The 17,913-nt window shown below is 29.7% G+C and overlaps 1 protein-coding gene across 4 annotated transcripts; it reads right to left on the reverse strand.

Moving 5' to 3' along the window:
* Positions 1–590: 590 nt before the first annotated feature.
* LOC112719631 (phospholipase D alpha 1) lies at positions 591–17,215 on the reverse strand. Of its 4 annotated transcripts, none has more exons than XM_029290043.2 (5): positions 17,182–17,207; positions 16,972–17,055; positions 4,694–5,104; positions 1,979–3,413; positions 591–1,239 (listed from the first exon to the last, which is right to left on the reverse strand). In XM_029290043.2, exons 2-5 carry the CDS (start codon positions 17,044–17,046, stop codon positions 776–778), a joined length of 2,385 nt encoding a protein of 794 aa, XP_029145876.1. In that variant the 5' UTR covers positions 17,047–17,055; positions 17,182–17,207; the 3' UTR covers positions 591–775. The 4 variants fall into 4 exon arrangements, with proteins under 4 accessions (XP_029145876.1, XP_025626057.1, XP_025626056.1 ...); XM_025770272.3 differs by lacking the exons at positions 16,972–17,055; positions 17,182–17,207 and adding exons at positions 6,323–6,406; positions 6,535–6,572; XM_025770273.3 differs by lacking the exons at positions 591–1,239; positions 1,979–3,413; positions 4,694–5,104 and adding exons at positions 11,996–12,644; positions 13,397–14,831; positions 15,921–16,331 and having other exon boundaries at positions 17,182–17,215.
* Between the last annotated feature and the right edge of the window lie 698 nt (positions 17,216–17,913).

The raw sequence follows: 17,913 nt of genomic DNA on the forward strand, positions 1-17,913 counted from the left end.
AATAACAAATCTTAATGAGTTCCTCCTTAAATGGACAGAGGGATGGAAATGTACGAAATGATCAATTTGAGTTCCTCCTTAAAATTTTAGATATAATTTGGGTCAATTAAAAATTAGAGAGCTAAATTGAGTTAGAGATCAAATTTCAAAAACCATTTTGAGAATTAACTCGATCTTTTTATTAAATATGAGATAATAATGCTGTAAGTTCTCTCACGAGGGTGATAACTGATAACTGTCCCATAGGACATATTTAGATGCATCTTTGCATATTCAATGAGAAGTGCTATAAAATGGGCCAATGCAAGTTCCATATTTGCAATGCCACAGCATGCTCTGTCCACGCTCTCAAATCCTGTTCCACAATCACTTAACCAATATGTATATATATCAAATTTCACATATGAATATGAATATGAACGAAAATTCATTTGGTATATTAGACCTAGAATATCATCATGTTGGGAGTGGATGCACTCTATTTCAATCATTTACTTGGTATAGTCAAAGGCATTTCATCAGGATGAATGGACCATGAAGGAAGCAGCCACAATTATATTCAAGAGGTAATACAACTGAGCCGAGAAGACTTTTAAAATGGATAAATTTCATTCACCAAGTACAAACAATACAACATTTATTTAATATCAAAAGTTAAGATAAAGGTATCCATTATCAAACAGGTACAACAATAAACCAGATGTTAATAAAGGATACTTATTTTGATCAAGGAATTGAACTTTAAGAATTGTGGGACACTCTTTTAGCATGCATGTTACATGGTGAAGATCCTGTTAGGAAGAACTCGATTTATGATAGTAGGGTTTTTGGAACCTAGAATAGGAGCATTAGTGTCAGGGAAGAACTCAACTCCTGAGAGATTTGTGAGTGTTCCATCATCAGCAGAAATGTCAACAGGATATCGAAGCAAGTGACCAGGAAGGTTATTAGATCCAGGTAAATCCTTGTTAGAATACAACTCCCAATACTTGTCTCCAAGTTGCTTCACTTTGTTAATACATTCTTCACTTTCTGGGTTGAGGAAGGTGTCTTCATGCATGCCAAGGTGCTCGTACCATAGGGACATGCGGAAGCCATGGATTTGGCCTCTTGCACCACCTTGGCTGGTAGCCAAATGGTGCGGTTGATAAGCTCCCATGGCAATTTCGGTGTCTCTTCCACCATCCATTGATCTCTGGTTGATGTTGGCAGATCCAATGATTATGTACTCGTCATCAACTGTTAAACAAGCAAACAAAAAACAAACAAGAAAAAAATTAATCGAGTTACTCAAATGAAGATGTCAAAAACATCTCCTTATAAAAGTGTGATTTATTTATTTGTTCACATTTTAACTAAAAACAACACTTTTATAATATATCAAAATTTAATTCTACAATTCATCATCTAAAAGTCAAAAAGAAGAATTTTCATACGAAGAAGTCTTCCTTAGAGTATCCACAAAAAATTAAAGAATCCACGTAAATAACTAGGTAAGTTTTTACAATAAAAAATTACTTACTTTATCATAGGAAGGCATATAAACTAAATTAAATTAAATGGCATAAAAATCATGCGTTTATTTTGATTGACTAATAATATAAAGACTTTTTATAGATGACATTTTAAATAACGAATGTAAATATTAATTATTATTTGTATACGAAAAGAGTACCTAAACATTAAATTCAAAATAAGGTAGAAATTTGAATGCAGTTAAGTTCATGTAAACTTGATAGTTAGAACCGTTAGATGATAATTTAGTCAAGGTAAAAACTCAAGTGAAGTTAATAACTGAGAGTTATTAGATGAAAATTTAGTCAAATCAGTCAAATCATTTAACCGCTCTCAGCTATAAACTTTACGTGAAGTTAACTCTACCTGAATTTCTATTAAATCATTTAACAAGTGTCAGCTATCAACTTTATATAAAGTTAATTCCACCTGAATTTCCACTTCAAAATAATCGTTGACTTACCTATCATCATCTTGGAATGCACATAAATCATGAAGCGTCTGGCTTCTTGAGCTTTCTGGTAATCGGAACCTTGTTTTGGTCTCTGCGGAGGCACATACTCTCCGTCCTTCTTCGCCTCTCGATTGCCAAGACAGAAGAATGACAAATATTTTCGAGGATCTTGTTCAATTTTCTCTTCCTTGAGTGCTTCAACAATGTCCTTGTACATCATCTCTATAGTCCTCCTCTGCAAATATAGTATTTTCTGAACAGTTCCAGTAGTCTTATTTATTGGAACACCCTCCGGCCACATTGGAATCACTACATACACCATGAACTTCTCCTTAGCCTTAATCTTGCTAACAATTTTGAGTGAAAGCTCCTTTGGGATAAGATGAACAGCATCAAATTCTGTGCTATCCACACTCCACCCAAAAGCACTTCCTATGAAATATTGGTTCTCAATATATATGAAATTCTTCGCTCGCCGAATAGCATTAATGTATGCATCTTGAATGCTCCGATCTATCATCTTGTTCTCCCCACTAACAAGCCCATGTTCAAAAGCTTCTTTAGCAGTTTCTGGAAAACCAAGAGTAGCTGTATCATCAATGGATCTGAACAACTGAACATTCCACGTGTCATCATCATCATCAGGGTTCGTTACTTGAGATGGTGCAACGATGAAATCCTTAAGCTTTTCTTCTGAAAGAAGCATGCCCTGATCTGTGCCCTGTTTTCGAAATCTCTGCACAAAGGTGGAGTAAACATCCCATGCAATAGGCCCTTCAAGCTTACAATGTATATCATGCCATGGCTCCCTAGGACCACCCTTTTCAATTGCAGATCCAGAAATACTTGGTTGATAAAAATCTTTACTGTGTTCAGCAGCTAAAGTTTGAAAAAGAGAATGAAATTGAGTATCATATCTTCCATTACAGAGATCAATACCTCCAATGAAACTCACAATTCTTCTTTGATGATCTGAGTCCTTTCCATTTGGCAACTTAGCATCCACCACCACAATCTTTTGGTGATGAGTGTAAAAAACACTGTCACGTGGGCACAAAATGCAGTGGACATTTGTGTCCTTGAAATAGCTTTGGGTTTCTTTATCATGAGTACCCATGGTTCTGGCGTAGCTTCCAATTCCTGGAACTCGAATTATTCCATCCTGCCATAGAAGCAGAACAACCCTGACTCCATCTTCCTTTGCCTTTTTCTTGAGCAACTCACCGAGTGTTATGTCTCCACCATGCTTTGGCCTCTTAGGATCTCTTATCAGAGAAATCTGAGTGTAAAGAGACCAACCAGTGATGTATATAAAATGTTTTGCTTCGTTGATTGCATCAAAGATATCCTCCCAGCATCTTTGAGGTTCGTAAGTCTTACCTCCATCGAGCACTACTCTTGGAGAAAAATCATCTAGGACATGAGCATCTTGGTAAAGAGTAACCTGAACATATTTGGCATACAAAAATGTTATTCATACATCAAAATTAATGTATTTGTGTATAAATACACGTGTGATTTAATTTATGAGGAGTGTTAGGGTCAGTAAGTTTTGTATTTTGTAACCATCAATTGGCCATCAATAGTATTTTTAATGGTGGGAGATCACTCACTTTTCATTTGATGATTAAGTGCTGGCTAGATTGTTAAAAAAGTGCTGGTCCTACACTTTTTCTTAATTTATTTTTTATGTATATTTGTATTCCAAGATATGACTAATTTTAATGACTGATTTTGGTGTACATGTAGTATAATAGTTTTGGATAATACTAATTAGTTGAACTCAAAGTAGGGGTGTACATGTACTTAGATCCGAATATATCCTAAAAAGGAAAGGCTCGGGCCAGCAATTTTTTAAAAAGTTGGCCAACATTTAACCATCAATTTTTTAATAACATCACTCTTTTTTTTTTTTTTACAAATTTATGCAATATATAATGTAAACAATTATATATAAAGTAACATCATAAAAAATAAGAATGAAATTATCATTTTTTTTAATTTTTAATACACGAAATTCGACCTTAAATTAATCCGAATATAAATCAGATTAAATCAAATCGACTCGATGACGTATAATTAGTGTGTATATATATATACACACTAAAGATAAGAAAATTCAAATCCACGACCTCTAAGTCAGTATAAAGAGATTATGTCATTTGAGTTATAACTCATTCGCTATAATTAGTATATATAATTCTTATAAATTTTGTACAACAAATAATAAAATATGATATTTAAATGTTAAATTTAATAAATATTATGTATATTTATATTAAAATAAATTATTAAAAAATAAAATAATATTATATAATGTAAAAAAATAAATATGATATAATTATTAATTTTATTATAAAATATATATTTTAGTTATATAACATAAATTTAGACCGATCAATTTGCTCCATTTAAAACATAACTTTTTTTAATTTTACCAAATAAAAATAATAAAAATAAAAATTCAGGTGTAGTCAACTTTACGTGAAGTTAACAACTGAGAATTGTTAGATAAAAATTTAATCAAATCAATCAAATTATTTAATGGCTCTTAATCAATTTCACATAAAATTAACTGTAGTTGAATTTTTGACCTTTAATAAATCTGACAAAATATATTCCGAGCAGAAAGACCGCTAACAAAGTGTAATTTAGCTATAATGTCTAGACTTAACAAATAATAATAATAAAGTAAGTAATTTTGTTTATCATGATAATATATACCTTGCATCCCTTATGCTGGGAGAAGAAAGTGCGAGGAACTCCAGGGAAGTCAGGAGATTTGATGCCTTGAGACCAGTTTTGGTGTAGTTTAGCATCAAAATATTGTAGCTTGACATGGATCTTTGGGCCCCCAGATATGGGCTTTTTACTGGCATCAACAATTTCAACCCATTTGTCAACTTCAACACCATTTAACATTTTCTCATCAACTTCCACATATGCTTCTCCAATAACACCTCGTCCACGAAGAGAAGAAAGCCATTTGTCACGTTCCAATTTGACTATGATATTTGATGCCATATGGGCACAACGAATGTAAAAACACTCTTCCAATTTAGGGTTAATAGGCTCTTTTAAAGGCCTGCTTTCAATCTTTACTTCATCCAGATAAATGCTTACATAAAGGGGCACCTGGAATTGGAGGAGGACAAACTTTTTGTAAATGCAAATATATATATAAAATCTAAAAATCAACTTAAAATAGTCGAAATTTATTTTTATTTTATATTCATTAATTCTTGCTGAAATAAATAGATAATTTTAGATATAATAAATATATAATTATAGATATTATAATATAAAATTATAAATATTAAATTAAATAAAATAATTTTGTGTTATTATTTTTTTAATATTACTTTTATTATTATTATTATAAAATAATAATAATAATAATACTGATTTTTTATGTATACATAAATTTTTGTTATTTATAATAGGTATAATCTTGTTAAAGTCTAATATTTCTTATAAATCAATCTAATAAAATTTTTGTAAGCTTGATTATCAAGATAATATAACATGATTGTACTTAGTGACAGATTCAAAAAAAATAATCCAAAATAATGGAAATATTAATATGTAGATGATATTTTTTTTATCTTAACCAAGTTTGGAAAAAATCACTAATAATTTTAGTTATATTTAGGAAATTAAGCCTCGATTTGGTTATTAATTAATCAGTTAGTGTTGCAAAGTTAATTGTCATTATTTATTTTTTTTTAGTTTTAATATTAGATCAAATTTTTAAAATAAAAATCAAGAAAACAATTTATATTTTATTTTGAAGGACAAACATAATATAACAATGAGAATAAATATATACATCTGATCTATATAAAATTGTTAATTTTTAAAAAATATATATATTTGTGGGGATAATTGCCCCCTATGTTCTACATGCTGGTCTGATTCCATGATTGGTTCGATGAAATTCATCTCACACAGGACCTACATTATTGCAAATGGAACTCTCTTTCTTTATATATAGTTGAAGCTAAAACTTCTTAAATAGAGTGCAAATAAGTGCACCAGTTATAACTCAAATGACATAATTTTCTCATATTCATTTAAGAAGTTGCGGGTTCGAATCTCTCTATTTTCGATAAAAAAAAATAGAGTGCAAATAAAATAGGTTTTATCTTCACCAATCTTCTATTTATGACTATTATACACCTTTGATAAATACATGTTTGAATTAGTAGACACTTTAATTAGATTTCACATACAATATGTTCCATTTAATTTTCGAAGTTTTTTTTATTTAAATAAAAGAAATATATGATGCAAAAATAATAAATTTTAATGACATTCGTAGAGAAATTAAATAGTCATAGAAACAGGACTAACCGATGAAAAGGTGTCGAACTTTTGAGTCTCACAAATGGTTGCATTGATATCTCCATGTAGCAGAAATTGTGCCATCACTTATACCTGCAAGTAAAGATGATGCAATTAAAGTTCAAAAGAAAGCAGGCTAAGGTTTAGAATAACTAGATGGCCATGAAAATTAAATCAAACTTGAAAAGAAAATAAGAAAAGATTGTGAGAGTAGTTCAGACTTGGGACTTGGGAGAGTTGAGAAGAAGCATGGAAAGAGGACATACCAAATACCTATATATTTATAATGGGGAATGCTAGGGGACAATAATTTTGTTGAACAATATGAACAATCACCAATCAAATAAAAACACACTACACCTCTAAATTAATCTTCTAAATTTTAATATTAAAATAACCATTCGTACACTAGTAAAATGAACATTCGATATATCTATTGTTTACATTGTTTAATATTTTCATTGTTTACCTATACTTTTCCATTTATAATTGGCTGATAATGCATTCCTTAGTAACGATTTGCATGCTATTAAATTATAGGAAAATTATCAGGTGTACCGGGAAACATCGGTGTTCCAGTTGTTTTAACCGTTGATTTTAATTAATATATATTATATATATCTTTTATAATTAAGATCAACGGTTAAAACAACTGGAACACCGGTGTTCCCGGTACACCAGATAACCTTCCTAAATTATATTTCAAATTAAATAGTGTGAAATAGAACCACGTGGAGGAATTTATTTAGCTAGCTTCTTTATTATTAGAGAGGATTTTTTCCTTTCAGCATTTGAGATTCACATTCACTTGCACTTGCATTATTTAATAGATAGGAAATTATTATATGATTTGATAAATTTGACTAAATAAATATTTTTAATTATTAATTTTATATAAAATTAATTGTACCTGAATTTCTATTTATTTTTTTATGGTATTTTCTAACCCGTCGAGTTAAAGATTATTTGTCCGTATAATTCTTTAAACAATATTTTTTAATTATTTTTTTATTTATTATATTAATATTTTTTTAATAAATAAGTACAAATTAATTAATAAATTATTCAAATTTAAAAATATCATTTATTATGAAACCAAATAAATAATTTTTAAATATATAAATAATAAACATTAAAATTCGATTAATACATTAATAATAATAATCCTATGATATATTATTAGTATTATAATTAATGAACACATTATTTGATATATAGTAAACTTTTTTTGACTAGTAACAAATTTAATTTTTTATCTCTTTAAACTAAATTAATAATTCTATTATGTTTTATTTCATTTAGTATTAGTAGCCTACTCATAGTGTATTTTAGTGCAAAGATATCAAATAGAATTATTAATTTAGTTTAAAGAGATAAAAAATTAAATTTGTTATTAGTAAAAATTTTTTACTATATATCAAATAATGTGTTCATTAGTTTTCACTTTATTGTGAAAATTAGCTAGATCATAATACTAATAGTATATCATAGGGTTATTATTATTAATGTATTAATTGAATTTTAATGTTTATTATTTATATATTTAAAAATTATATTTAAAAATTATTGTTATTGCTATTGCTATTGTTATAAAAAAATCGATTTTATTCTAGTTTATTAAGAAATTAAAAAATAATTGGTTCATTAATACGTCCAATAATAATGCGACATATAAGTATCTTTACGTGTCTTTATGAGAGCATTCTCTTGAGATCTAAACACATGATGAAAGAAAAAAATACGTAAGTCTAAAAACAGATAAAAAAAAAAAAAAAAAAGAAGTGGATCTTTTAAATTTTGAATTTTATTTTAGAAGGTAAAGTGTGATCTTTTACTATTTATTTTATAAGTGAGACCAAGAGAAAATATGAGAAAAAACTATTTAAGGATGAGCGATCACACTTTACCTTCTAAAATTAAAATTCAAAATTTAGAGAATCAAAATTAAAAAAGAAAGACCATATTAAAAGTCATCTTGCAAAATCATTTATTTTTTTGATGGTATTTTTAATTCGGCAAATAAATAACTATTTTATTACAGATCGAAGTTTAATTTAAAAGTTTAATATTAATTAATAAATTATTGTATATATAAGATAAAATTTAAATTTTTGATATTTACTTAAACAAACAAATAAAATAGTTATTTTGATAATTTATGTTGATTATATCACCTATTTATTTATGAGGTAATTACTCTAATAAAAATTTTATAATTATTATCATATGAAAATACTTTATTTTAATCATTAAATAATAAATTGTAGGATTTAATCTTTATATATTATAAAAATGTTATTTTTTATTTAAAATATAATTAAATAAATAAATTATTTTTTAAACAAAGATCATTATAGAAAAATATTTTTAATATTTTTACGGTAATAACTGCCATTTATAATTGTAGGGTCTCAGCGCGTCACCGACGAATTTTGGTCAACTTTTTTTTGGAGGTAAATGGACTCTATATTCCAATAATATTCAACATTTTTACTGTAATAACTGCCATTTATAATTGTAGGGTCTCAGCGCGTCACCCACGAATTTTGGTCAACTTTTTTTTTGGAGGTAAATGGACTCTATATTCCAATAATATTCAATATCAATGCCACAGCATGCTCTAAATTTTTTGGTGTAGCGTCGGTCAATTTATTGGCGTAGAGTTTGATTCCTACTCCAACTCTATCAACACGTTGGAATGGAAGAGTGAGTGGGTCAGTGGTGGAAGTAGCTGATATATATGGCTCTCCATCAAACACGTCAATGAGAGTGGCTAATTACTCTAATTCTATCTGCGAGTTGAAAATTTTATTAAAACTCTATTCTATTCTATTCGTGGGTTGAGAATTTCTCAACCCTAATCCTATTCGTATCCTAAAATTTTTTTTTGAACAAAGAAAGCTCAACACTGTAAAGTGGAGCAAACAAGCCAAATACTAAGTACTAAATGGAAAAACATAACATTCCTGTCGATGCCAGCAGTGCCATCAACAACCAAAAAGATCACTATCGGTCCATTCATTGTAACTCAGAATTGTCCTTCTTATTACGAAGTCAACACCTACTTCCTTATTATTGAAGATTCTAACATTACGTTCCACCTAAATGTTTCAAATCACTACAAAGAATCCAGTCAGCCACCTCTTCTACTATCTTTTTCGCTTATGCCAACCAGTCCAACTCTCAAACAGTTCTCTTATTGTGCCAGAAACAGCCCAAACTTCACCAAACGACTGCAACCCTTTTGTTGTGAGAAGAAAGTACGAGGAACTCCAGGAAAATCAGAATCCTTGACACCTTGAGCCCAGTTTTGATGTCGTTGAGCATCAGAAAATTGTAGCTTCACATAGATCATTGGACCTCCAGCTATGGGCTTTTGGGCTTGAACCCATTTGTGAAATAGAGCACCATCTATGATATCGTTAACAGGCACATATGCTTGTCCAATGGCAGTTTTGGACCTGCTACGGCGTTCCAATCTGAATATGATATTTGATGTCATATGGGCACACCGAATGTGAAAAGACTCTTCTAAGTTGGGATTATTAGAGGGGTTTTTTATACGCCTCTCTTCCATTTTTACATTATCCAAATAAACGCTTAGGTGCACCTGGAATTGAACAACAACGTGCATGGAAATTATTAACATTGCATGAAAGGTCACTGGTATTTCATTTTTGACATAAGTTTATTTTGATCTATCTCTTAGATTTGAAAATACCAGCAAATAAATGTGTTGACTATTAGATCCCTTATTTTTTGAATTATATATCAATTTGGTAAGTATGACCTCAAACTAATTTATTGTAGTTCTATTTTTAAAATAACAGAAATATTGGCAATAAAATAAGTTAAATATTCCAATATTCCAATTATTCTTTCAAGCATTTACTTGATATTAGTCTTCTAATAATATAATTAACGACCACACTATTCTTAATTAATCAAAGGCATTTCATCATGATGAATGGACCTTGAAGGAATAATCAGCCACAATCATATTCAACGAAAGTAATACAATTGATTCATAAAATTGATTTAGAAGTCAATTAGAGCATGCTTATTAAAGTGACAGGGAAATTTTCTAATAACACCATGCTAATTAAAACACAATTATTTAACTTGTAGAGAGTGACAAACACAATTAATAATAAAGTCTAATTTTTATACATTGGAATAATCAAATCTTAATTAGGTCCTAGTTTGCTACAAGAATATTTATGTATCATTCATTACTTTATATAGTTGTTGGAAAGTAATATTCACACAAATTGATAAAAGGTTTTGGAGCTAATATTTAAAACATCCTTAAAATTTGATTTTCGACTCAATTTAGTTTTTTAATTTTTAATTAATCCAAATCGTACCCTAAAATTTTGGAGCATAATTTAAGTTGGCCTCTTCATCTATTTTTGTCACTAAAAAAATGACATAGTATCATTAAAAGACGTCGTTTTACTCTTTTTCCTCTTCAGTGTCTTAATCTCCTATTATCCAATTGCTATCACCCTCAATCATACTTTTTCAACTCCACCACCCTCACCACCATCACCCTCCTCTTCACCTCTCCTCACCTCTTCTTCTTCTTCCTCCTCCTCAATTTGATCAATAGAAGAGTATGTTGACGGGTTGAAGTTTTCTGGAGGGTCTCACAGCTTGATGCCAAAGTCACTTCTCAAAGAAGTGATCGACATGGCTCATCACCATGATGTGTACGTTAGCACTATTGTTGAGGTTTGAGTCTCAGAAATTCTCTTTATTTGTTTCTAATTAGTTATTTGTTATTGTTGTGCTAAGTCAATAATGACTTGTCAGAAGAAAGCAAAAAATGAGTTTTGAACTTTTAACACAATTGAGCTCAATGTGGGCTCACTTGGGATTTCCAAAGATATTCTTTTTCTTTATCATTGTCAACTGATTAAATTGAGGAGAAGGAAGAAGAAGGGGAGAAAAGGTACGGAGGAGGAAGAGGGGGTGATGGTGGTGGATTGGTAAGGTACGATTGATGGTAGTGGCAATAGAATGGTGGGAGGTTTAGACATTAAGGAAGATGAAGAAGCTAAAAAAGGGGTAAAATGACGATGTTTAGATGCAAACAACAAAACGATTTAATCGTGTCATGTCATTTTTCAAGTGATGGAAATGGATAGAGATATCAACTTAAATCCCTCTTTAAAGTTTTAGATATAATATGAGTCAATTGAAAATTAGAAAGCTAAAATGAGTCAGAAATCAAATTTTAGAAACCATTTTTAACATTAACTCGATCTTTTTAATTAAATATGAGATAATAATGCTGTAAGTTCTCTCATTAAGGTGATAACTGTTCCATAAAACATATTTAGATGCATCTTTGCATATTCAATGAGAAGTGCTATAAAATGGGCCAAGTTCCATATTTGCAATGCCACATCATGCTCTGTCCACGCTCTCAAATCCTATTCCACAATCACTTAACCAACATTATATTATCAAATTTCACATATGAATATGAATATGAATGTAAATTCCTTTGGTATATTAAACCTACAATATCATCATGTTGGGAGTGGAAGCACTCTATTGTAATATTCTTTCAATCATTTACTTGGTATAGTCAAAGGCATTTCATCAGGATGAATGCACCATGAAGGAAGCAGCCACAATCATATTCAAGAAGTAATACAACTGAGCCAAGAAGACTTTTAAAATGGATAAATTTCATTCACCAAGTACAAACAATACAACATTTATTTAATATCAAAAGTTAAGATAAAGGTATCTATTATCAAACAGGTACAACAATAAACCAGATGTTAATAAAGGATACTTATTTTGATCAAGAAATTGAACCTTAAGAATTGTGGGACGCTTTTTTTGCATGCATGTTACATGGTGAAGATCTTGTTAGGAAGAACTCGATTTATGATAGTAGGGTTTTTGGCACCTAGAATAGGAGCATTAGTGTCAGGGAAGAATTCAACTCCTGAGAGATTTGTGAGTGTTCCATCATCAGCAGAAATGTCAACAGGATATCGAAGCAAGTGACCAGGAAGGTTATTAGATCCAAGTAAATCCTTGTTAGAATACAACTCCCAATACTTGTCTCCAAGTTGCTTCACTTTGTTAATACATTCTTCACTTTCTGGGTTGAGGAAGGTGTCTTCATGCATGCCAAGGTGCTCGTACCATAGGGACATGCGAAAGCCATGGATTTGGCCTCTTGCACCACCCTGGCTGGTAGCCAAATGGTGCGGTTGATAAGCTCCCATGGCAATTTCGGTGTCTCTTCCACCATCCATGGATCTCTGGTTGATGTTGGCAGATCCAATGATTATGTACTCATCATCAACTGTTAAACAAGCAAACAAAAAACAAACAAGAGAAAAAATTAATGGAGCTACTCAAATGAAGATGTCAAAAATATCTTTTTATGAAGATATTTTGCATAAAAATGTGATTTATTTATTTGGCTATATTTTAAATGAAAACAACATCTTTATAACATATTAAAATTCAACCCTACAATTCATCATCCAAGGGTCAAAAAATTTTTTTTATACGAAAACAATTATAAAATCTTCATTGGAATATTCAACAAAAATAAAAGAATCCACGTAAAAAACTAGGTAAGTTTTTACAATAAAAAATTACTTACTTTATCATAGGAAGGCATATAAACTAAATTAAATGGCATAAAAATCATGCGTTTATTTTAATTGACTAATAATATAAAGACTTTTTATGGATGACATTTTAAATAACGAATGCAAATATTAATTATTATTTGTATACGAAAAAGAGTACCTGAATATTAAATTCAAAATAAGGTAGAAATTCGGGTGCAACTAATTTCATGTGAAGTTGATAGTTAGAATCGTTAGATGATAATTTAGTCAAGGTAAAAACTCAAGTACGTCATGAAGTTGATAACTGCGAGTTGTTAGATGAAAATTTAGTCAAATCATTTAACCGCTCTCAGCTATGAACTTCACGTGAAGTTAACTCCACGTGAATTTCTGTTAAATCATTTAAAAACTATTAGCTATCAACTTTATATAGAGTTAATTGCACCTTTTCACTTCAAAATAATCATTGACTTACCTATCATCATCTTGGAATGCACATAAATCATGAAGCGTCTGGCTTCTTGAGCTTTCTGGTAATCAGAACCTTGTTCTGGTCTCTGTGGAGGCACATACTCTCCGTCCTTCTTTACCTCTCGATTGCCAAGACAGAAGAATGACAAATATTTCCGAGGATCTTGTTCAATTTTCTCTTCCTTGAGTGCTTCAACAATGTCCTTGTACATCATCTCTATAGTCCTCCTCTGCAAATATAGTATTTTCTGAACAGTTCCAGTAGTCTTATTTATTGGAACACCCTCCGGCCACATTGGAATCACTACATACACCATGAACTTCTCCTTAGCTTTAATCTTGCTAACAATTTTGAGTGAAAGCTCCTTTGGGATAAGATGAACAGCATCAAATTCTGTGCTATCCACACTCCACCCAAAAGCACTTCCTATGAAATATTGGTTCTCAATATATATGAAATTCTTTGCTCGCCGAATAGCATTAATGTATGCATCTTGAATGCTTCGATCTATCATCTTGTTCTCCCCACTAACAAGCCCATGTTCAAAAGCTTCTTTAGCAGTTTCTGGAAAACCAAGAGCAGCTGTATCATCAATGGATCTGAACAACTGAACATTCCACGTCTCATTATCATCATCAGGGTTCGTTGCTTGAGATGGTGCAATGATGAAATCCTTAAGCTTTTCTTCTGAAAGAAGCATCCCCTGATCTGTGCCCTGTTTTCGAAATCTCTGCACAAAGGTGGAGTAAACATTCCATGCAATAGGCCCTTCAAGCTTACAGTGTATATCATGCCATGGCTCCCTAGGACCACCCTTTTCAATTGCAGATCCATAAATACTTGGTTGATAAAAATCTTTACTGTGTTCAGCAGCTAAAGTTTGAAAAAGAGAATGAAATTGAGTATCATATCTTCCATTACAGAGATCAATACCTCCAATGAAACTCACAATTCTTCTTTGATGATCTGAGTCCTTTCCATTTGGCAACTTAGCATCCACCACCACAATCTTTTGGTGATGAGTGTAAAAAACACTGTCACGTGGGCACAAAATGCAGTGGACATTTGTGTCCTTGAAATAGCTTTGGGTTTCTTTATCATGAGTACCCATGGTTCTGGCGTAGCTTCCAATTCCTGGAACTCGAATTATTCCATCCTGCCATAGAAGCAGAACAACCCTGACTCCATCTTCCTTTGCCTTTTTCTTGAGCAACTCACCGAGTGTTATGTCTCCACCATGCTTTGGCCTCTTAGGATCTCTTATCAGAGAAATTTGAGTGTAAAGAGACCAACCAGTGATGTATATAAAGTGTTTTGCTTCGTTGATTGCATCAAAGATATCCTCCCAGCATCTTTGAGGCTCGTAAGTCTTACTTCCATCAAGCACTACTCTTGGAGAAAAATCATCTAGGACATGAGCATCTTGGTAAAGAGTAACCTGAACATATTTGCATACAAAAATGTTATTCATACATCAAAATTAATGTATTTGTGTATAAATATACGTATGATTTAATTTTTTTTATGTATATTTATATTTCAACATATGACTGATTTTAATGATTGATTTTGTTGTACACGTAGTATAATAGTTTTAGATAATACTAATTAGTTGAACTCAAAGTAGGAATGTGCATGTACTTAGATCTGAATATATCCTAATATTTTATAATGGAATGGATATTCTCACTCCAATTTTAATAACATCACTCTTTTTTTACAAATTTATGCAATATATAATGTAAAAATTTATATATAAAGTAACATTATAAAAAATAAGAATGAAATTATCATTTTTTTTAATTTTTAATACACGAAATTCGACCTTAAGTTAATCCGAATATAAATCAGATTAAATCAAATCGTGACGTATAATTGGTATATATATATATATATATATATATATATATATATACTAAAGATAGGGAGACTCAAACCCACGACTTCTAAGTAAGTATAAAGAAACTATGTTATTTAAGTTATAACTCATTCGCTATAATTAGTATATATAATTCTTACAAATTTTGTACAACAAATAATAAAATATGATATTTAAATGTTAAATTTAATAAATATTATGTATATTTATATTAAGATAAATTATTTAAAAATAAAATAATATTATATAATATAAAAAATAAATATGATATAATTATTAATTTTATTATAAAATATATATTTTAGTTATATAACATAAATTTAGACCGATCAATTTGCTCCATTTAAAACATAACTTTTTTTAATTTTATCAAATAAAAATAATAAAAATAGAAATTCAAGTGCAATCAACTTTTTACGTAAAATTAACAACTGAGAATCGTTAGATAAAAATTTAGTCAAATCATTTAATCGTTCTCAATTAATTTTACATAAAATTAAATGTACTTAAATTTTTATCTTTAATAAATCTGACAAAATATATTCCGAGCAGAAATACCGCTAACAAAGTGTAATTTAGCTATAATGTCTAGACTTAACAAATAATAATAATAAAGTAAGTAATTTTGTTTATCATGATAATATATACCTTGCATCCCTTATGCTGGGAGAAGAAAGTGCGAGGAACTCCAGGGAAGTCAGGAGATTTGATGCCTTGAGACCAGTTTTGGTGTCGTTTAGCATCAAAAAGTTGTAGCTTCACATGGATTTTTGGACCCCCAGATATGGGCTTTTTACTGGCATCAACTATTTCAACCCATTTGTCAACTTCAACACCATTTAACATTTTCTCATCAACTTCCACATATGCTTCTCCAATAACACCTCGTCCACGAAGAGAAGAAAGCCATTTGTCACGTTCCAATTTGACTACGATATTTGATGCCATATGGGCACAACGAATGTAAAAACACTCTTCCAATTTAGGGTTAATAGGCTCTTTTAAACGCCTGCTTTCAATCTTTACTTCATCCAGATAAATGCTTGCATAAAGGGGCACCTGGAATAGGACGAGGACAAACTTTTTGTAAATGGAAATATATATATATAAAATCTAAAAATCAACTTAAAATAGTCGAAATTTATTTTTATTTTATATTCATTAATTCTTGCTGAAATAAATAGATAATTTTACATATAATAAATATATAATTATAGATATTATAATATAAAATTATAAATATTAAATTAAATAAAATAAATTTGTTTATTATTTTTTTAATGTTACTTTTATTTTTATTATAAAATAATAATAATAATACTGATTTTTTATGTATACATAAATTTTTGTCATTTATAATATAGGTACAAATCTTGTTAAATTCAAATATTTTTTATAAATCAATCTAATAAAAATTTTATAGAATTTAAAATTGATAGCCAAGGGGCCAACAGGGCCTAGGGCCATGGACCCCAAACAAAATAAGTAGTTTATATATGTGCACAGGCAATTTTGATTATAAATAGTTTAATATTCGTGTAATATATTTTTATATAATGTTGACTGACTCTATAAAAAGAAATTAAATATGTATATAACTATATAATGTTTACATAGAAATTGAACTTTTCAAATTAATTTTTGTAACAACAAATTATGATGACCCTCGTGGATAAATAGTCACAGAAACAGGACTAACCGATGAAAAGGTGTCGAACTTTTGAGTCTCATAAATGGTTGCATTGATATCTCCATGCAGTAAAAATGGTGCCATCACTTATACCTGCAAGTAAAAATGCAATTAAAGTTCAAAACAAAGCACGCACGTTAAGGTTTAGAATAATTAGATGGCCATGAAAATTAAATCAAACTTGAAAAGAAAATAAGAAAAGATTGTGTGAGAGAGTACGTAGTTCTGACTTGGGAGAGTTGAGAAGAAGCATGGAAAGAGAGGACATACCATATACCTATTTATAGTTGGCGGATAATGCATGCATTCCTTAGTAACCATTAACTTGCATGCTATTAAATTATATTTCAAATTAGATAGTGTGAAATAGAACCACATGGAGGAATTTATTTAATATCACTATTTCTTCTCTTTTACAGATTTTTTTATCTAATGCTCCCATCTCCGATCCAGGGCAGAACCATGTTCATGTGTAAAGGTTTGTTTCAATTATTTCAGGGTCAAACATTTTTTTAATTAAATAATTCCAGATTTTCGTGTATTCTCACCAAGATGATTTTAATTTTATTATTGTTTCAATTTTATTTTTAACATTCTATTTCATTTCAATTTTATTATTTGCTAGAGATAATTTTATATATGTAAGAACATCTTTAGAGATAATTTTGGACTAGATTTTCACAAATTGGAGTTCAATTTATAAATTTGACACTGATTAATGAATTATTACATACACATGAAATTTTATCAAAATACTTATTTAAACAGACAAGTGAATTAATTATTTTATCGATTCATGTTTGTTAGCATTTATTTATAATTGTAAGGTCTCAGTGCATCACCAACAAAATATTAAAAATAAAAATAAATATATTTTCAAAAACTGAATATATTTTAAATTATTTGGTAAAATTACATAAATAATTTTATGTATCATAAATACAACAAATA

The sequence above is a fragment of the Arachis hypogaea genome, chromosome 11, assembly GCF_003086295.3.
Source record: "Arachis hypogaea cultivar Tifrunner chromosome 11, arahy.Tifrunner.gnm2.J5K5, whole genome shotgun sequence".
Taxonomy (NCBI): Eukaryota; Viridiplantae; Streptophyta; class Magnoliopsida; order Fabales; family Fabaceae; genus Arachis; species Arachis hypogaea.

What these genes read in the sequence shown, in the direction of transcription:
- LOC112719631 (XM_029290043.2), bottom strand. Translation starts at nt 17,046, where the DNA reads ATGGCACCATTTTTACTGCATGGAGATATCAATGCAACCATTTATGAG. An exon ending in AGTTCGACACCTTTTCATCG is followed by an intron (nt 5,105 to 16,971) that starts GTTAGTCCTGTT and finishes CTCCAATTCCAG; the next exon opens with GTGCCCCTTTATGTAAGCAT. An exon ending in GCATTCCAAGATGATGATAG is followed by an intron (nt 1,240 to 1,978) that starts GTAAGTCAACGA and finishes CTTGTTTAACAG; the next exon opens with TTGATGACGAGTACATAATC.